At 57.3% G+C, this 21,074-nt stretch overlaps 1 protein-coding gene across 2 annotated transcripts; it reads left to right on the top strand.

Annotated features, from left to right (window-relative positions):
• The first annotated feature begins 5,891 nt into the window (after positions 1–5,891).
• On the top strand, positions 5,892–11,579 carry NRTN (neurturin). Of its 2 annotated transcripts, XM_084795947.1 has the most exons (4): positions 5,892–6,268; positions 6,708–6,794; positions 10,406–10,587; positions 11,065–11,579. In XM_084795947.1, exons 2-4 carry the CDS (start codon positions 6,754–6,756, stop codon positions 11,487–11,489), a joined length of 648 nt encoding a protein of 215 aa, XP_084652073.1. In that variant the 5' UTR covers positions 5,892–6,268; positions 6,708–6,753; the 3' UTR covers positions 11,490–11,579. The 2 variants fall into 2 exon arrangements, with proteins under 2 accessions (XP_084652073.1, XP_084652074.1); XM_084795948.1 differs by lacking the exon at positions 6,708–6,794.
• Positions 11,580–21,074: the final 9,495 nt, after the last annotated feature.

The raw sequence follows: 21,074 nt of genomic DNA, 5'->3' as shown, positions 1-21,074 counted from the left end.
ATTCTTGGAAACAGGGTCTCCCTCTGAAGTTCAGGCTGGCCCTCAAAGCATGAACTAGAGACTGTTCTGGTAGGATAACACAAGAGGAAACGGAGGCCCACAGAGGGAAAGGGGTTAATTAGCCTAAGACTGCAATGGCGCCCTGTTTGCTCCGGTGCTCTCTACCGCCCCCTACAGGACAAGATGGGAATAACACAATATGCATGGAGAGGCTCCTTGTTAGCGTCTACCTTGGGTCACAATAAGGACACACACACATAGTGGAGGAAACTGAGGCCTCCAAAGGGCGATCTCAGGGACAAGATTCCCGTCTGTGCAAGGCAACCCCGGCAGGCTTCCCACAGGAGGCCTCGACGGCCCAGCAGTTTATAACAGCATAACGTTCACCATGCTGTGCAGCATTCGCGGTGATATATGGATGGGATGGTGCTGACCCCTTACCAGGAGCTAAGCAACTAGTGAGCTCCTACTGTGTACCAGTTCCAATCTGGGGCACAGATTATCACCCAGGCCTCGATTTCCCATCCCGCCCCACCCCAGCCCTTCCACGGTTCCCACGCCAGGATGGCAGGCACAGCTGACTTTCGAGAACAGCCTTACCTACCAACCTTTGCATATGTTGTTCCCTCCACCCACCCCTCTCTCCTCTGGTGGCTTCACACCCAGGTCAGCCTGGCATCGCCTCTGAGGGCAGCATGCGTGCGGCTCCTGAACTGCAGGATCCAGCTAATCCTGGAGCTGTGGCAGGCCTGATCTTCTCAGCTAACACCAGGAAGTGAGGGAGGCAGGTGGCTGTAGCCCAGAGAGCACTTAGGGGGGACTTAGGCACCAAGTGCGGCAGGGAAGACTTTGAGGGTCCTGGCTGCTGCCTACTCCCATCACCCAGCATCCTCTCTGCCTGAACGATCTTCTCTCTCTCTCTCTCTCTCTCTCTCTCTCTCTCTCTCTCTCTCTCTCTCTCCCTCTCCCTCTCTCTCTTTCTGAGACAGGGTTTCTCTGTGTTAGCCTTGGCTGTCCTGGACATGCTTTGTAGACCAGGCTGGCCTCGAACTCACAGTCATCCACCTGCCTCTGCCTCCCGAGTGCTGGGATTAAAGGCTTGCGCCACCATGCCCAGCTCTCAATGATTTTCTTTCCTTTCTAATGTGTGTGTGTGTGTGTGTGTGTGTGTGTGTGTGTGTGTGTCAGAAAGAGAGAGAAATGAGGTCTCAGGTAGCCCAGGCTAGGCTCTAACTCACTGTGGCTAGAAATGACCTTGAACTCCTTACCCTCCTGCCTCCTCAAGTGTGTCTTCCACCACGTTTGGCATTCTGTCTCCTCTCTGTCTCTCATTTTGTTCTTTGGTGACAAAGTCTCCCTTTCTATCCCAAAGCAACCCCAAATTCACAGCAATCCCCTTGCCTCAGCTTCCCAAGTGCCTGGCTTGCCAGGCCGGGCTCCCTCTTCTTCTGCCTCTCCAGGTCTGTGCCCTCCTGGGTGCCCCCACCCCCACCCCCGGCCGCCCCTTCCCTCCCTTAGGTCTGGCAGGTGCAGCCCTGGGCTGGGTGCCCACGGCTGTCCTCCCGGATTTGTGCGGCTGCTATTCCTTTATCTGCGTCTGCAGCTGGGTCCTTATCTCGGGGCTGCAGGTCGGGAGCAGGGGGATTAGAGCTGCCAGAGCCAAGCGGGTGGCTGAAAGCCCAGCGCCACTGGGGCCGGCGGCGCCTGCGAGTGTGCGCGTGCGCCACACGACCCGCCCCCCCCAGCCCCGCCCACTGCGCGTAGGCCCCGCCCCCAGCCCCTCCCGCGCGCACGAGCTGCTGTGCAGGTGGCCGGCCTGATGCGTTTCCCACCTTCCTGACCCTGAAGGCTGCGGGGACCCGACCTTCACCTCCGACCCCGGGCTGTCGATGGCCCCCAGGGGAACAGCCGAGGTCCTGTTTTTACCATCCCAGCCTGGAAATTGCAGCTTTGCTGCTTCCTGCCGCCCACGGGCCACTAGGGTCCCTTCCTGGCCTCGGTTTGCCCCTGACCCCCCACCCCACCTCCTCCACCAGAGAGAGAGTGTGTCAAATGATGAGGGGAGGCCGCTCTGCGTCCCCTACACTGGAGTGACAGTCACCCCAAAGTCCCAGAACCCAATGCTGAAATCCGTGGAGGCAGAAGGATAGGGGATTGCAGGCCAGCCTGGGCTACAGAGCAAAACGCTTTGAGGTCAGCCCTAGGCTGGGCTCAGCGGGTGGAGCCCTGGTGGACCGGCTGAAGCCCTGCTTCCATCCTCAGCACCTCAGAGACCAGCACAGGGAACAAGCCCGGAAGAAACAGCAAGTTCCGGGCTAGATTGGGCTACATTACGGGATCCTCTCTCAAAATAAAACCCCACACCAAAAGGGAGTCCCAAGGGCAGTTCTGTCATATAGAGGCTACCCAAGGCTAAGCCTGGAACACACTCAGGAGCTATTTTACAGATGGGTAAACTGAGGCTGGGCCATCTCTGTCACCTCAACACACACTGCAGGACAGTGCATGTGAAGTTAATAGTCTATGAAGGTGGCCAAGGGGGACAGAGGACACACTGAGTTCCCAGCCACCTCCAACCCCGCTGGGCTGGTCCCTGGGGGTCCCCTGGGGGATCTGTCCCCCAAACGGCTGAACCTGGACTGACTCCTAAAGCTAAGATGGAAACTTCCTCACCAGCCAAGTTCATGTTTTGGCCAGAGGCCACCAGCCTCCTAGAGCCTTGGCCTGGGTCTCCACCCAAGAACAGAGTGATTCCTCCTGGGATTGGTGGCCTCCAGGAGAGGTCAGGAGGGCTCCGGTGCAGGGAGAGATGGGTGGGTAGACAGGGCCTGGGCGTTCTGCAAAGTCCCCAAGCCACAGCCTCTTGCTGTGTGACCTGGGGCCTGCTGCGTGACCTCTCCGAGCCTGAGGTTTCACAACCACCAGTTGGTTTACCAAGCAGGCTGGGTGGCCGGGCAGCATGGGGTGTTGCTCGGAGATGCGGGAGCAGATAGAGGAATGATTCCCAGCACAAGGCGAGGGGGTAGGAGTGGGGGGCTCGGAACTCAGGCTCCTGTCACCTCTACCATGACCCTGGCACCCTCGTTGAAGTGGATGGAAGGGGCTGTGTACGTCTGTGCGTCTTTGAGCCTCAGTTTCCCCATTTCTAGGCTCTTGACAGGACACAAGTGTCGTCCCACACTGTGCCCTTGACACGGGAGGGTCAGATGTTGACGACACTGGCCCCTCATCCTCCACGGCCTTAGATTTGGGGCCTATTGAAATATGATAAACACCCCCAATCCAACAACCCTGAGGTTGGCCTTGCAGACGGCCATGACCCTTCTCCAAAGGAGGTGACACCAACCAACCGTGTCCTCTCCTCACCGGACAAGACGGTAGAGAATTCTTGAAGGGGAGGTTCGACAGTGTGCGTGTGCGAGTATCCCAGTTCCCATCTGAGGTGTGACTCACAAAGTATGACAGGGCATCTGTGTGCTGCCATCCGACCAGAGGGGTGATGCCGTGTGGGTGATCTGGAAGGCTGCTGGGATAGACCGCACCTGTGTTTCTGGTGCGACCACGTCCAGCCCTGAGCAGGGCAGCCACTTTGTGTCTCTGAGGCTGATGAGATCCCCGTGGGTGTCTGTTAGCAAACCGAGTGTCCCAGAAACCGGGTCACAGGTGGGTGCAGGTCCCGTGTCCCCACCTTTTGTTTCTGTCCCGCCTGCTGGTGTCAGCTCCACCCCCAGAACCCCTATCCCAGAGGAAGAGCCTGGTCTTTCAAGTTGCTGTTGCCAGAGCAACCGTTTTATGAGCGTCCACATGGTAGGCACATGTGTGTGTCCCGTTCCCCATGTGTCTGCCTGCCCCACCCCCCCCAGCCACTGCTGGGCCGGGTGAGGAGAGGTGGCCACAGGGCGGCTGGTGACAGCTTCATGGGGGCTGCTGGCCCAGTTGGGGTGGGCTCTGGCCAGCTCCGTATGCAAGGGCCCGCACCTCCCCAACCCCCGTCTCCCACACCAGCCCCTCCCCCCAGCCCTTCAAGTGTCATTTGTGTGCCTGTAGGAGCTGCAGGGCTCTCGCACGCGTTGCACGCTATGTGAGTGTGTCTGTGTGGGCCTTTGCACCAGGGATGAGTGTGATAAAGGACACAGACGAGGAGCAGCTGTACTGTTTGTGTGGATTGGCTGGTGTGAGTCTGTATGTGTCAAGCAGCACCATGCCTTAGCAGAACTGAGTGCGTGTGCAGAAGCCTCAGGGAAGGTCCTCTGTGGGGAAAGCCAGCGTGCCTCTGCTGTGTACAGAGCCTACATTTGAGCGTCCTGCTGTCAAAGACCTGCATGTGCCAGCCACACGCTCACCAGGCGTCCAGCTCTGAGTGGTCACAGGGACAGGTTCAGGTACAGGGAGTCGGGTACGGTGGCGCACGCCTTTAATCCCCCGCACTCGGGAGGCGGAAGCAGGTGGATCGCTGTGAGTTCGAGACCAGCCTGGTCTACAAAGAGAGTCCAAGACAGCCAAGGCTACCCTGGCTGGGGTAACCCACAGAGAAACCCTGTCTGGACACCTCCCCAAAGCCCCATCCTGAACGTCCCATCTCTCCCATGCCAGGCCCTCACTCATCTCTCCTCTGTGCGCTACGCCCTCACCTATCTCCCCTTAGGCCCCGCCCCGCCCCATCTTCTCCATTTTCCCCGTGTCACACCTTTGCCCTATCTCCCTATCCCATGCCCTGGCCCATCTTCCCCGTGCACACCCTGACCCTATCTTCCCCAGCCCGTTGCCACGCCCTCGGTCCTAGGCAAGCACAGGAAGGAGTCGGCTGCCTCAGGTCTCTCTCTGAACACACACGGTACTGGTGACTTTCAGAGTCTGTGGCTCTGACCCAAGGAGTCAAACAAACCCACATTACCACCTGTACCCGACACGCACATGCGCACAAACTCCACCGGCACGGGGGATGGGGGAGGGGGTTGTCCCCAGCGCAGGCCCTTGGGAAGGGGTGGGGCTGGTTTGGAAGTTGGTCCTGAAAAGGCTTCTGGGATAAGAGGACGAAGTTAAGTCAGGGGCAGGTGGCAGCCAGGGTGCTAAGGAAGGGCTGCCAAAGGACGTCTAGGGCGGGGCCTCACCCCTTTGGTTTCTCAGAAAAATGGGTGGGGCGAGGGCGGGACCACAGCCTTCTTGCCCCGCCCACTCGGCCCCTGAATGACCGGGCTCCGCTAGGAGGCGCTTGCAGATCGCAGGCTATGGAGGAGTAGGGTGTGATAGGTTTGAGTGATGGGGTCCCAGACAGGGTGCTTTTGGAAGGGAAGCCGTCTGTGAGAAGTGGGGTTCCCCCACGGGGCTCTGAGGGGCAGGATGACGGGAAGCGATGATGAGTGTGGTTCACTGTGGACGACAGGATCTACATAACCTAGGGTGTCTGTGCGGAGACTTTGAACTCAGTTTCCCTGCAAGGGTTCTTGGAGCGGACAAAGGAGTGGGCTTAGGGGTGGCGAGGACTTGTGGGGGGACCATGGGTGGGTGCAAAGTGGCCTTTGGTTGGCCAGAGAGGGTCACGGGGCGTCTTGGGACTCTAGTGTTCAACTTAGATGGTCACAGAGCATCCGAAACAGCAATTTTGGAGGAATCACATGTTCTAGAGGTCCCTGCTTGTTGGTCTAGGTGAGGAGTTGGGGACATGGGAAGGGGTGTGCAAAGTTCGTGAGGACTAGGTTCGGGATGCGAAGTCTCAAGTAAAGGAGAGTCCTCGGCGGAGTTGATCAATGGATCGATCGGTGTACCGTCCAGGGCCTCCCGCGTTCCTGCCACCTGCTCTCCTGGCGCGCCCCTACGGCTGTGGGCGGAACGAGGGCGGCTCCCGAGCCCGGGAAACCCTACGCCACGCCCACGTCCACGCCCCCGGAAAGGCCACGCCCCCTCCAGCCCAGCCGGCCTGAGCGGTGCGCGGCGGGAGCGAAGGGAGAGCGCGCGGTGGCTCCGTCCGTGCGCCCCGCGCCCCCCGCGTGGCTCTGCGTCCTGAGCGCGCTCCAGCCTCCCACGCGTGCCGCCCCGGGGTGCACTGAGCCCGGCGAACCCCAGGAAGCCGGAGAAAGAGAGGACAGGGGGGGAAACCCCATGGCCCGGCCCGTGTCCCGCACCCTGTGCGGTGGCCTCCTCCGGCACGGGGTCCCCGGGTCTCCTCGGGTCCCCGCGATCCGGATGGCGCACGCGGTGGCTGGGGCCGGGCCGGGCTCGGGTGGCCGGAGGAGTCACCACTGACCGGGTCATCTGGAGCCCGCGGCAGGTAGGCTGAGTCCCGGGATGCAGTACGGGGAGGGTCCCCAAGGCCCCCCTCCCGGGTCACTGCGGGGCTTCGTACACGATGGGGCGCGCTCCGAGCTCCGGCGCCTGTGGAAGGCTGCCGGACCCCAGGTCCCCCGTGAGCGCCCCGTCGGGCAGGGAGGATGGAATGGGGGGGGGGACGTTGTGATCCCAGGGAACCCCGGGAGGGGGCCTAGCCGCGCGCAGTCCCACGGCGCACAGAAGTAAACACGTCAGGGGCGCGTTCCCTGCGCTCCCGGGGACACGGTGTCCTCCCCGGTAAGGGCCGGGCCACTGGGCTCCCGAATCGCTGTTCAGCCACAAGAGGGCGTGGGGCTCTTCGGATGGGGGGATGTCCCTTAAGGGCAAAGCTCAGATTGGAAATGGGGGTGTGTACCCCACATCCCGGGTTCCTGCTCCAGATTACCCCCAGATAATTCGGTTTATGGGTGAGGAGTCGCCAGGCCCATGATTGCTGCGGAGTGGGCGGACTTCAGGTGGAACCAGAGGTAAAAATCGCGAAGCCCAGGGTAGACGCTGAAGGTGGGGGTGCCACCTGCCTAGCCCACTGGGGCGGGAACCCCGAGGGCGGCGAGCTGTTCTGGGAGCTGGACCCCCGGGTTTCCGTTCCGCCGCCTTCTCGGGGCCTCACATCCTTGATGTTCTGGGACACCCTTTGTGTGTCAGCGCCCCGGGCTGAGGAAGCCCCATGGGGCGTGACAGGCGGATTCCAGCCTGACCAGCTCGTCCCACCCAGCCCCTCGCCCCGGGCTGGGGTCGGTCGCTCGGGACAATCCCTCCGCTCTTTCATCTGGGTCCTCGGCTGCAAACCCCTAGGCAACCACAAAGGGCTGGCTGTGGCAGGGAAAAACAAATGCCCGCCTCAGCCGGGTGCACACCATCATCAGCCCGACATCCTGCTCAGCTGGGGTGTCTTGCCCCGAGATGCTGCCTCATGTTCTCAGAATTAAATAAAAAACCAACCAACCAACCAACCAAAACCCTCCCACGAAAAAAAAAAGTTTCCAACGCATGATAGCCTGTGGCACCGTCCTCAGAGGCAGACATACTGGCACTCCTGACACTGGATGAGGGGACCTGTGTAATTCTGGGACTCCTCTGGGATGCGGTGGAAGACTCAGGGAAGACTTCCTGGAGGAGGGGCATTACAGGTGGGGCTGGGCAGGATGAGTAGGAGTTTTCTGAGTGGGGAAAGGACAAAAAGTGTTTGGCTTGTTTGGAGACGATGAGAGCGACCCGGCCCCGGATAGAGAGAGAATGCTCTGGAAAGGTTGGCAGTGGAAGTGTGGGGAGCAGCTGTGGCACCTGGGCCTGTCATCCGCTACTCAGGAACTGGAGGTAGGAGCATCAGGGGCTTAAGGTAAACCTCAGCTACATAGGGTCCAGCCTGGGCTATACTGACTCAAACGAGAAGAGAACGAAGAGAAACTGATTCAAGTAAGTCGACGAGGGCAGAGCTGTCCCCGGTGACCAGGGCGGCCTGTGACCCCGCAGTCCATGAGGTCAATGCCCAGAAATCTGCCTCACGCCCACACATGTGTGTATTTGAAATAATGAAACTAATTCCTTTAAAAGGTCAGAAAGTAAACAGAGTAAGAGGAAAAAGAAACTGGGCTGCGTAGCTGCTGTCTGGAGAAACTGAGGCTTGGAGACCAGACACCTTGATCTAGGACCTGAAACCAGACTTTGAGTTTGGGAACAAAGGCTAGAAAGAGCAGGCAGATTCCCCACACACACCTCCTTGCCCCGTTACTGCCTCAGTTTCCCTTCCAAGCCAGATGGCAGGGACTCCAGGGGGGTGACCCCTCCCAGCCGCCCTCAGGGCCCCGAGCCAGCAGCTCAGCCGGCATTAGCCTGATCCGGTTATCCGCGGGGCCTCCTGCTCGCAGCCAGCCTGGGGGCGGGCACTTGCTGTGCTGTGTCCACCTCTCTGGTCTGGCTTGGGGTGGGGGTATTGGGGGCAGAAGGTGGGGGGCTTCCCAGCGGAAGTTGCAGAGTCATTGAGACCCCAACTCCACATGCTGAGTCCCAGCAGCAGGCTCCACAGTTGCCCTCTGACCTTCATGCGCATGCTCCCGTGGCCATACACGCTGTAATAACATTAAGATAAAATCTCTTGAAAGTGTAGGGGGGACATTGGAATTGGGGCTTTGAGGTATGAGCAGGAGTTTGACCAGCCAGGCATCGCTCAGGCCCTAGAGGTGCAGCAGCCCTGGTGTTCTTGCCCTTCCCACACACACACAACCCACTGAGCCCCCAAAGGCCTCCCCGGGCCGCGGCCCCCACAGCTCATCGGAACCAGCTGTGCTCCGCAGATGTTGTTGCTTTGCCCCCAGATGTGCGTCCTGCTGGCGGGTGGGGCCCTTGGAAGGAGGTGAGCAGGCTCCGGGAGGCCTCAGTTTCCCCATCTGGAACCACTAGGAACCCACAAACTGTCTAATGGGGAAACTGAGGCACAGGCCATGCCTACAGCATAGGTCCAGGAGTCCCCCTTTCTCTGGGGGCCCCCATGATTTTCTAGAATTGAATGACCCCCCCCAAGCTGGAAACAGTGGCAGCACTCAAGAGGTGGAGGGGGGAGTGCAGGGTCATCCTCAGGTACATAGTTGGAGGACAGCCTGGGCTACATGGGATCCTATGGGTCAGAGGAATGAACACCCTGGGAAACTGAGGCACCGTCTCTGGTTCTCAGGGTTCATGGGGTGGGGACCCTTTGGACTCAGACCGAAGATGGGAAATCGGGGGTAGGGGGGGAGGAGAACAGTTGCCATGGAGACAGGGCAGGCCAACTGAGCTTTTAAGGATGAATAGGAGTTTGCCGGGCTCAGGTTAGGCCCAAATTCCAGGCCGGGACCACTAGCCAGGCGGAGCAACACAGTGACACGAACACACACCCATTCACATGTGCACACAAGCACGCATGCACACGCGTACACAATGCGCACACTCACGTGCACGTTCCTCCTCTGCATACACAAGCGGATCTGCTGCACACCCTTGCAGATGAGGAAACTGAGGCTGGATGTGGCCCTGGGCAGGACGCTTGCCAGGCTCCAGGGGCCTCTGGGCACTTGGCGAACATACACACACCGCAGGATAAGCCCCTCACTTCCGTGCTAGACACAAACCAGTCGGGTGGCCCAGACAGAGGAGCCTTTGTTCACAGGTTCGGAGCCCAGCTGGGGTCTGCGGCCCAAGACCACGGCGCTCAGCGGGGCCACCTCTGCTTCCTCATGAGCCCAGAGGGGAAACTGAGGCATGGCTCAGTGGGGGAAGCAGAGGGACAAAATGAGGCGCAGGCCTTGGGCATAAGGGTGGTCCTGGCAGGACAGCAATTCCCCGGCTGTAGAGTGTGGCCAGAGGTTATTACTGACCTCGGTTCGGTTCCCAGCGTCTGCCACTCGCAGCTGGGTCCTGGCAGCCATATGACCTGGACTTAAGTTGCGTTTGATTCTTAGAGCGGAGCTTAAGGCACATGGCTGGTACGGAGTCCAATGAGGTACAGGGGGCAAATGCACCCTGCTGCGGGCCTCAGCGCCGCCATGCAGGTGTGTGTGTGTGTGTGTGTGCGCGCGCACGCGCGCAAGCTGTACGTGGGCTGAGGAGGACCCCATGTGTCCATCCACCGCGCTGAGCAAACCACCGGCGCCCAATAAATGCCAGGCATGGACAAGCGCACTCGCTCTTTACTGAGAGAATGAAGCTAATTGAAGCCTCAGGAGACAGCTGGTGCTCAGTGACCAGGCGGGGCTGGGGCTGCTGGAGGGTCAGCCTCTACCACACAGGGTTCCAGGCCAGCCTGGGCTAAATCTCAAAAGGGAAAATAAAGACATAGCCACACAAGCGTGGCGAGCCTCTACTGTTTTGTGCCTCAGTTTCCCCAGCTTCACACAAAGACAGATCTCAGGGACCATGGGCCGGGGAGGGTGCTCTGGTCTTTAGACACCACCTGTGTGCAGTGAGCAGGAGGTGCTGGGGCCTCTCTAATGGGATGAGGCCTGGTAGGGGAAACTGAGGCACGCACAGTTAAGTTGCCAAGGGCAGAGGAGATGCCAGACGGGCCGTCACCCCCATGGTCCCCCCTCCCATCTCCCCACAGGCCGAGGCCCAGGATGAGGCGCTGGAAGGCGGCGGCTCTGGTGTCGCTCGTCTGCAGCTCCCTGCTGTCTGTCTGGATGTGCCAGGAGGGTCTGCTGCTGGGCCACCGCCTGGCACCTGCGCTCGCCCCGCTGCGACGGCCGCCGCGCACCCTGGACGCGCGCATCGCGCGCTTAGCCCAGTGTAAGACCCCCTCCCTGTGGGTGGGGGGATGGAGGGGGCACCCCAGAGGAAGGGAAACTGAGGCCGGGGAGGTCTGGACTCTTTAGAAGCTATGGGGTGCAGTCGTTGGCTTTTGGGTTTTTCTCTCTCTTTTTTTTTTTTTTTTTTTTTTGTGACATGGTCTCATGTAGCCCAGGCTGGCTTCAAACTCACGGAGCACCAGAGGATGCCCCTGAAATGATCCTCCCACCTCCACTACCGAACCCCGTCATTTCTGCACACCCTTCAGTTTCAGATAGGGGTGGGGTGGGCGGCATGGCTGCTGGTGGGTTCGCACCCCAAACCTGTCTCCCTCTTCCTTGCCACAGGCTGAGCTTGACTAGGTGCCCTCGGCCACGCCCCCTGTGCGCCCCCCCCCACTCCGAAGTGCGCACGCGCGCGGGTGGGCGGAGCCGCCTCTCACCACCCAATCCTCTTGTCTCCCTCTTCCCGCCACAGACCGAGCTCTGCTGCAGGGCTCCCCGGACGCGGTGGATCTTCGAGAGCTTTCCCCCTGGGCCGCGCGGGCCCCGGGTCCTCGCCGTCGAGCGGGCCCGCGGCGTCGGCGCGCGCGCGCGCGGTCGGGCGCGCGTCCGTGCGGGCTGCGCGAGCTCGAGGTGCGCGTGAGCGAGCTGGGCCTGGGCTACACGTCGGACGAGACGGTGCTGTTCCGCTACTGCGCGGGCGCGTGCGAGGCGGCCGTGCGCATCTACGACCTGGGCCTGCGGCGCCTGCGTCAGCGGAGGCGCGTGCGCCGGGAGCGCGTGCGCGCGCACCCGTGCTGCCGCCCGACGGCCTACGAGGACGAGGTCTCCTTCCTGGACGTGCACAGCCGCTACCACACGCTGCAAGAGCTGTCGGCGCGGGAGTGCGCGTGCGTGTGACCGCTACCTCACGCCCTACCCTGTGCGCCTGCCGACGGGGCCCTGCGGACCCCCGCGAGGACTGAATACACATAAAGTGTGGGAACTCGCGTGGCTGGCCGCTGTTCGTTCACGCTCGGGCGCGGGTGGGGGCGGCGTGGGAATTGGGGGTTCGTGGAAGAGAGGCCACGGTTCATGCATGGGACATGGCCCTATGGGCCTGTAGCTACGGGAGCGGATAGACAGGAGGGGCCCCCGAAAGTTTAGGGTTCGCCGTCTTCTTAAGGTTTCTGTTACTGTGACTAAACGACATGACCAAAAACCAAGTTGAGGGGGAAAGGGTTTATTTTGCACATGTGCACCTTATGGTACATCACCAAAGGAAGTCAGGACAGGAACTCCGTGGGGCAGGAACCCAGAGGCAGGAGCTGATGCTCAAGCCGTGGCGGGTGCTGCTCACTGGCTTGTTCATCATGGCTTGCTCAGCCTGCTTTCCTACAGAGCCCTGGACCACCAGCCCAGGGATGGCACCGCCCACAATGGGCGGGGCGCCCTCTCCCATTAATCACTAAGAAAATGCCTTACAGCTGGATCTCATGGAGGCATTTCCTCAACTGAGGCTCCTTCCTCCCTGATGACTCTAGATTGTGTTCAGTTTGACACACAGAACCTTCCAGGACACACTCTAAGGCCACCCGCACGTTTTATGCCACACTCACAAAGGACGGGTGGGAGCTGGAGGGGCTGCTCTTGCAGAGGACCCAGGTTTGCGTCCAAGCACCAACAATGCCGGTGACTCAGCTCTAGAGAGATGGCCCCTCTGTCCGTGGGCACGACATGTCCATCGTGCATAGATCCTGGAAGACACACACAATTGCAGTAAGTCTTTTAAAGAGAGAACGGGTGGAGATGGAGTAAGGAAAGAGCAGAAACGAGGCAATGCCCAGTTTGGCCAAGCTTGTTTTCCGGGCCCTGGAGAGGTGAAAGCAGAAAGATCACGACTTTACGGCCAGCTTGGGGCCTGATCTGTTTGTTGTCTCTAGAGAACCAAAGCCATATCTATTTTCACTAGCTAAAAATACCCATTTCTCACTGCCTACCTCCCCGCGGGGACAGGTCTGGGGCGGGTGCCTGCTTTATCCAGCCCCAAGCCTCCACAATGCCAGGCATGGCTGGGTCCCCAAGGAACTGGACCCTGCATCTTTAAAACCTTGGCTGGCTGTGGAAGGATGGGACGTACCAATAGGCTGGGATGCAGGTGTCTTGGCCTTGGCGACCCCTTGATGCCTGGTAAGCCTGAAGGGTGCCAGTCTGTGTTAGATTCCCAGAGATTGGAGTCTGTCTGTGGGTGCCATGATAAAGGACGGGTGGGAAAGTATGCTATGCAAGAAGACTTTTCCTGGGGAGACACAACACACACGTCTCCTTTCCTTAGGTAGGGACCCTAGGACAGAGCCAAAGTACAGACACCAGCAAAGTTCAACATGGTTCTATGAGTTTTATTGGGGTCACCGACAGGAGCCAAAAAAATGTCTCAGGAAGTGGCATCACCAAGGCATGAGTGACAGCTCAAAGCTGGGAGCCCTGGAACTCAGTGCACAGCCTACAGGCTGCAGAGTGCCCTTACTAAGTTCTTCCAACCATATGGGCTCAGAGAGCTCAGCTTTTTATTACAAACTCTGGCAAGGAGGGGCCCAGTGAAACTGGTTGGTTTCAGGGACTTCCTGAAGCTGTTTTGTTTACCTTCCTGCTTAAGGAGCTTCCTGCAGGAGGGACTATTTCAGTATCAGAGGAAAATGATATTGGCGGCAGTTTGACAGGCATATCATATCCATGTAATAAAAGTTGCTTCCTCATCAGGGCCTAGGAAGCCCACCCCCAGCCACAGGTTTTGTCCTGGTGTACAGTGCCAGCTCTACACTTGCTCTGTGGAGTCACTCAAGTCTGGTCTGAAGGCTGTTTGTCTCACCCATGACAGCCAAACCACTACTGTACAAGAAGTACATCCTGTCTGGCGTGTGGTGTCTCAGCACTCAGGGCTCCTAGCCGAGCAGCAATGGTGGTGACACTTCTCCACCTGCGTGACACCCTCCAGCTGTGAAAACCAGCTAGTAGGGTGGGAGTGTCCAGGTCAGTCCCAGCTTAGTTTTTCCGTAGGGCCCCTCCCTAGCCAACACTTAATGGGGGCAGCCCACCCCCAGCACTGAGGTCTTCTTTCAGGAACCTTACGTCTTTAGGGAATGTGTGATCGATGCCTTCTATATGGCTCTTTCCCCCTCCCTGACCACCACCCCACCATGTAGCCCTGGCTGTCCTGGAACTCACTCTGTAGACCAGGCTGGCCTCGAACTCAGAGATCCACCTCCCTCTGCCTCCTGACTGCTGGGGTTAGAAGTGTGTGCCAACCCCCCCCCCCCCGCCAAGCCGCTTTAGCTAGTCTCTTTGGGGCGGGGGGTTCGAGACAGGGTTTCTCTGTATATCCTTGGCTGTCCTGGATTTCCTTTGTAGACCAGGCTGGCCTCAAACTCACAGAAATCCCCCTGCCTCTGTCCCCCTCCCCAGTGCTGAGATTAAAGGCTTGTGCCACCACACCCGGCTTTAGCTAGTCTCTTAAAGATCCATTTTTCCTTCCAGTTAGCCCAGCCCTGGCAGGAGTATGAGGCCACTGGAAGCGCCATTGTACCTGGGCGTCTCATCCGAGAGACAATCGGGTTGTTGTCACACGTCATCACATAACAACCTTGTGGAGAGGATGGGCAGGACACGGCGACATCCCATAACGAACAGTGGGGTCACAAAAAATAACCGTGGTGAGGTGCCGTTAAAATCCATTGTCCTCTGTCCTCAGTGATGGGAGTGACCCCAGAAGTTCAGTACTGAGAAGATAAGAAAGCAGAACAGAAGTATAGCAACGGTCCATCCATTTGCATCCGACATTGCCCACACAGCGCACGGTTAGGTGCAGAGCATGCCCAGGAGATGCTCGCTCCACGCTACCCTCTGAGCCATTCTGTTTGTGTTTCCTAGAGCTCTTTCTGGGTGTCCCTACTTTTCTCCAGGTCTGATGAACTCAGGGGGCCTGATTGAATCCATTCAAACCTACCCAGGGCTGAGAGGGCACGAGGCCCTGTTGGTCTCCAAGGCACCCGCTGGCTCCCTGGGTCACACAGTCCCCAGGTGAGCACAGTGGATGTCGCCTGACCGGCTTCAGCCATGCTGCTCTCTCACGGCGTCTTCTATGAACTCTTCGGAGGGCCTCAGCACACACTGTGGCTTTCCTTAGGGACTCCAGAGGACACAGGTCCTGCCACGTTTCTGTTGGAGGAACCAGGACAGACCTCTTCCTTAGCTTTGCCATTTTTCTTATCTCCTCTAGGCTGCTTCTCTCAACATATACTGTTTACCGGCTAGCCTAAGTCACTGAGGTCTGCCAAAGCCATTTCTACTTCATAAAAATCTGTCATGTCCCCCACCAATGGGCTCGGCGAAGCCGCTAAAGCTGCAGATAAAAGGCAAGTGTTGTCCCTCCCCCCCACCCCACCCCACCCCCCCCCCCTTCGCTGGATCAGCCTTGTTGTTTAACCTGCTGCTCTACCTGGCCCAGTGAACTGGGGTTCGAACACAGCTCCTCTTCTCCCTGGGTCCCTCAACAGCACCTGTCCCATCTCTCTATGGTCCACCAGCCGCTATTTGTGGGGACTTCAGATGGAGGTAACCAAGTGTTTCCAGCGGCATTCATAAGCCGGTGTCCCGGGGACCGATTCTCTCACACTGTCTCAGGTTCTGCAGCCTTTGCCTAACCCTGGGATGGGAGGTCACATGACCCCTGTTTCCCTGTCTCCACATCGATCAGACTGGTGCCGTCTGCTCCAGTGTCCATGGCCTTACAGGTCAGGCTCTTGCTTGTTTCAAAGTCTCCCCCCCACCCCTGCTCCCCACCCCCACACCCCCTCTCCCCCGTTCCAGCAACGCAGACTCTGAACATAGTCTGGTGACTGTAGTTTCTCGTACTGGGCGTGGCTGATGACCTGATCACAGGCTGGATCACAGAGCTTTTCCTTTTCTCCGTTAAAGACCAGGCCTGGGGGGTATCTTCTGCTGCTTCTGTATTGCTCCGCACCCACCCACCACTTCAGTCTGCACCATCCCATGTTTCCAGGTTCTTGGGTCCCAGGAAGGGCTTTCAGCACTGATGTAACTTGCGCTCCTTTTTCCTTCCAGCCCCAATCCTCCATCAAATCAGAGGCTTACACGGAGGATGCTGCCGCCGTCTCCGCTTCTTTGTCACAAGTGCTCCTTTACTCAAACAAGTTCCCGTTTGGCGCCATCTCAGCCTCAGCTGTATTGCTAACCACACACAATAGCGGGCAACTCAGCCCTTGTGTGCTAATCTTAAAAGACTGCAAACTGTGCTCTAAACCCCCAAGTGTCTTCATGGCATTTCTGTATTCCCGCCTTGGATCCCGCTCATCCATACTACCTGGAGGAAGACTTAAACGCTGGGATGCCCTCACTGCCAGCGGCAAGAACCACGCAGCATCCTCTACGATGCTCTCCTCTCAGACTGATGGGCCTCAGATGCAGCCAGGACCACGCACTCCTCCTCGGCTCATCTTTGGTTCTGCCATGACCCTCTTCTGGCACGAATTATGTTGTGTGTCCAAGACTTTTCCTGGACAGATGCCACACACACGTCTTCTCTCCCTAGGTAAGGACCCTACGACGGATCCAAGTACAAGCACCAGCGAAGTAAAACATGGTTCCATGAGTTTTATTGGGGTCACTGACAGGAGCAGAAAGGACTCAGAGACAGCTGCATCACCAAGGCATGAGGGACAGCTCAGAAAGCTGGGAACCTGGAGCCCAGTGCACAGCCTGCAGGCAAGGCGACAGGCTAGAGTGTCAGTTGGTCTGAGCCTCTTCCAGGTAGATGGGCTCGGAGAGCCCAGCTTTTATTACTCACTCTGGCAGGGAAGGGCCTAGTAAAACTGCTTGGTTTCAGGGACTTCCTGAAGCTGTTTTGGCAGGATGGGAAGCGCAAGGCCGCCTTGATGCCAGCTTGCTATGACCTTAGCATCTCCAGACAGTCAGGTTGGAGTTTTAGGGGGTGCCTTTCCCTGTCCAACTTCCCCAATGGTCAGTGAGCCGAGGACAGATTCATTCCTTCCCCGTTACCCCAGGATAAGAGCATCTCCTCTTGACTCAAATCAACTCAGCAAGGCTTCCTGGATGCCCTACAGGGATTCATGGTGCTGGCCCCAGCGGGTAGGTGTTCTCTGTGGAAGAGGAATCAGGGCCAGGCTCCTGGCTGAGAGTCCGTCCAGCTCCCCACGGCCTTCCTGTGACACAAAGAGTGAGGAGAGATGGATTTCCCCGTTTGGTTTCACCTGAATCGGCTGATGGTGCTCCATGAGCCTTAGAAAACCCGTAGTGATTGTTCCTGGTCTCAGTTTCCCCAGTGTGGTCAGATCACAGAGACTCAGAGTTGCTCTGGAGTTCAAAGCCATGAGTGCTCCCCTGAGAGTCCCTTGCCCAGGTGGGTATATATCCCCCGCGCATGGGGAAACAGGCTCCCACCCAGGCCTGCGGGGACCTTGGCCGCCTGTCTCCCTCCCACTTCCAACATGCCAGCCGCAGAGGAGGGAGGAGCCCACCAGGAGATGGAAACGTAAACAGAGTCTCTCCCGCAGCCTCAGCTCGGGAGCTGCACAGGGCCACCCACAATGCTGAGCGTCAAACATTCCCAGTTTCTATTGTTGCTGATGGCTCCAACTCTCTATGCAGAAGAGGGAAGCTATGAGGTCCTCGCCATTCTGCCTCCACCTCCCGGGTGCTGATGACAGTCCTGCCCCATCACTCCCAGCTGATTAGGCTCCAGGGACGGAACCCAGTCATCAGCAGTCCTGTGTGCTTCCCCACTGAAGATGACACCAACTTGAGCCTCAACCCTCAAGGCGTTTCCCGCCCAAATACCTTGGCTGAGTCTCCCTCCTAGTGGGCCAGGCAGCCTGGTCCCCTTTCCCACACGGTCTCTGCCCTACCTGCCCATCTTCCTGGAATTCACCTCAGTGGACATCAGCTCTGAGAGATGGCAAACCTGCCGGGTTACTGACCGGTTTTATGCATGCGCACAAAAATGGAGACCATAGGCAGGGGGCTGGGGTCGCTTTCAGGAACTCTCTACCATGGGATTTTGTTTGGTTTAGGTTCTGGTTATTTGGTTTTCCGAGACAAGGTTTCTCTGTGTAGGCTTGGCTGTCCTGGACTCACTTTGTACACCATGCTGGTCTCAATGATCCGCCTGCCTCTGCTTCCCTGAGTGCTGGGATTACAGGTATACGCCACCGCGCCCACCTCACCATGTGATTGGAGGCAGGGTCTCTCACCGACAGTGCAACTGCCAATTAAGCAAGACTGCCTGGCCGGGGAGCCCCCAGGACCGTCTTGTTGCCAGCTCCCAGCATGGGGGTCTCAGTCACTTGCTGTCATACATGGCGTTTTATATAGGCACTGCAGATCTGAGCTCAGATCCCTTCACAGTGGTGGACGATGACCGCATCTGCTTGGGGGTACACACTCTGGTTGGTGGTCAGCTGACAGTCGGCCATGCCTGGGAGAATCGTGGAACAGGGAGACAGAGTCACTGGCTGGTGGAAGGGCCATGTCCACAGTAAAATAAGGAGAGGCTGGGGCCCTGGAGAGCTACGGGGAGCTGGGGGGCCAGTTTGGTCAAGGGATACTTGGGTGTAGAAAAAGAAACACAAAGCCACCAGCAGCTGCAGCAGCTTCCCTGAGAGGCACAGGCACCAAGGACACTGTGCCCTGGCTGCTCCGGTCATATCTATGGACTGGGGGACCTGGAAAGAGAGGGAAAGCACAACAGGTCACTGATCATCTCTGTGGAGAATGACATGGCCCAGTTAATGCTCCTTATGTAGCTCAGGCTAGCCTCCATATTTTTATATATAGTTAAGGATGGCCTGTGTGCCTGTTTTGCCTCCCCCAGCCTGGTATGTGGTTGGGCATGGGGGACACACTTATTATCTCAGCACTTGGGGGAGGCAGAGGCAGGTGGGTCTCTGTGAGTTCATGGTCAACCTGGGCTACAGAGTGACTTCTAGCTTAGCTGGGGCTATATAGTGAGACCCTGTCTCTGAAAACAAAACCAAAAATTCCTCATGCTTTCACTGTGTTCTGAAACACATTTAGAAATAAAAGTGAAAACATAATTTGATTTTTTTTAACCCTTTTGCAACAGAGGTTTTAAAGCCCTGGATGCAGCCGAGCACCGTGGTGCACACCTGTAACTCCCAGTAGTCAGGGAGGCAGAGGCAGGGGGATCTCTTGTGAGTTCAAGGCCAGCCTAATCTACAAAGCCAGTCCAGGACAGCCAAGGCTACCCAGAGAAACCTTGTCTGGAAAAACAAACAAACAAACAAACAAACACCCTAGATGCTTTGAACCAAGCAGGGGGGGCCCACGGTGGCTCTGGCTCACTCTGAGCCCCCAAGCGTGAGTCACACATTGCTGATGTTGCAAATGTGAACACCTATGACCGGGGGACAGACTCGCAGCATCATATCTTGTCACAGAGCCCCAGGTTCCCTTCCCAGCTCTTCCGAGGCCAGCCACTGCCACCACCACCGCCACCCTGGTACCTTATGCCTGTCATCCAGCACTGCAGGAAATGAAGCATCTGCCCTGGGGGTTGGGGAATGAACCCCCAATCACAGTGACCTGAGATTCCCTGGATGCAAATCTTCCAGCCAGGACATCCTCCTCAGAGGATGGGGCAGGTCCTGTGTGTCCCCCCCCAACCCCCTGTGGGCCCTCCAGGAATGTGTGTGACTGAACCTTTTTTCTGTATTAGCCATTAAAAAAAAAAAGAAATATAATAGATTGGGGCTGGACAGATTGCTCAGTGGTTAGCACATTTGCTGCTCTTCCTAAGGACCCGGGTTTAATTCCCAGCACCCACATGGCAGCTCACAACTGCCTGTAGCCCCAATTCCAGAGCATCTGGTGTTCTCACACAGACATGCATGCAGGCAAAACACAAATCCACAGATACCTTAAAAAAACAAAGGGGGAAGATAATTTTTTTTTAATGAAGAAATATAACTGCCAAACCCCAAACACAGTTGCAGATGGGGATGTGGCTAAGACTGAGTGCTTGTGTGAGCACTGGCCAACGTCTGGAGCCCAAACCTTAGCACCCAACACATTAAAGATGAAGAGGAAAAACTGAAAGCACCGCCCCCTAGCTAGGTGGCTCACCGCAACAAACACTTGGAGAGAAAGTAGGTGGATCGGATCCAAGGGCATCCTCAGCTATAAAGTGGGTTGGAGGCCAGACCCAGACTCAAAGACACAACCAGAAAACTAAACTTTAAAAATAACAGAGACAGAGACAGAGAGACAGAGAGGAGACAAGAACATAGCTGCCAGGCCCCTTGATAGCAAGAAGAGCTGGGCAGAGGGATGGATGGGTATTTTGGAACTCCTCTTGTTGCCTGTTCCTTGTTTTCTGTCTTTGGGCTTGGTCCTCACATCTGTGTGCTTTTGCCTCGGCCCACCGGCAGCTGTACTATGCAGGGCCCAGTGAGCATGGTTAGCTTTGCACTCTCTGGAAAGACTGATTGAGTGTAACTGACCGGCCATGCCGGTGAGCCCTGGGTGGCCTTGAATTTCTGTTCCTCGTGCCTGGGGTTCCCAAGTACCCGGCTCACAGCATCACACCAGAGCCTGGTGTTAAAAAACTAAAAAACTAAAAACAAACAAACACCAAAACACAATTTCCAAACTAAAACTTTTCAAACTCAAAATGTTTCCCCAGGAAACCAACTTTTGTTACTTTTTGTAGGAGCCAGTGTATCTGCCAAAGGAAACTTTAGCATCCAAACAGATATGTTTTCTTTTCTCTTCTTTTTAAAGATTTATTTACTAGGTATACAATGTCTCATGATAGATGGTTGTGAGCCACCATGTGGTTGCTAGGAATTGAACTCAGGACCTCTGGAGGAGAAGCCAGTGCTCTTAACCTCTGAGCCATTTCTCCAGCCCCCAGATATGTTTCCTAAAGCATAAAAATGCACCACAGCTCTCCAGGACTCCAGACAAAGGAGGAGCGGGAGGATGGCAGGAGCGCTCAGCACGGGGAGGTGCTTGCCCCGAGGCTCAGCCTGCGTTTGATCCCTGAGTCCCACGTGGAAGAAGAAAACCAACTCCTGAAGTTGACCTCTGCTCCACAAGCACATTAACACACACACACACACACACACACACACACACACACACACACATGAATGCACCCAGTGCACACAAAGTACACACAGAGCCATGCATGTAAACATGCAGGAATGCAGACAAAACATGCACACACCCACACACAATAAATAAACACACTTTTTTTTTTATCAGGTTAATAACTTCGTCTGTGGGTTGCATGTGGGACTGTCATGGTGGGCCTGTTGGACTATGGTACAGTTTGAGGAGCTGAGGAAGTTCTGGAGACATATGGCCAGGGATGGCTGCCGGTAACAGCCTCATCACCTACATCCTTTCTAATGCTTTCCTTTCCTTCTGTCGGAGCTGGAGCCCAGGGTT

Source organism: Acomys minous (genome assembly GCF_964271855.1).
Source record: "Acomys minous genome assembly, chromosome: 9".
Classification (NCBI taxonomy): domain Eukaryota; kingdom Metazoa; phylum Chordata; class Mammalia; order Rodentia; family Muridae; genus Acomys; species Acomys minous.
This window is presented reverse-complemented; position numbering and strand designations above follow the sequence as displayed.

Excerpts from the sequence above, each read along its gene's own strand:
- NRTN (XM_084795947.1), top strand. The coding sequence starts at position 6,754 with ATGATTGCTGCGGAGTGGGCGGACTTCAGGTGGAACCAGAG. Across the intron at positions 6,795-10,405 it reads GACTTCAGGTGGAACCAGAG|GCCGAGGCCCAGGATGAGGC; the intron begins GTAAAAATCGCG and ends ATCTCCCCACAG. Across the intron at positions 10,588-11,064 it reads CATCGCGCGCTTAGCCCAGT|ACCGAGCTCTGCTGCAGGGC; the intron begins GTAAGACCCCCT and ends TTCCCGCCACAG.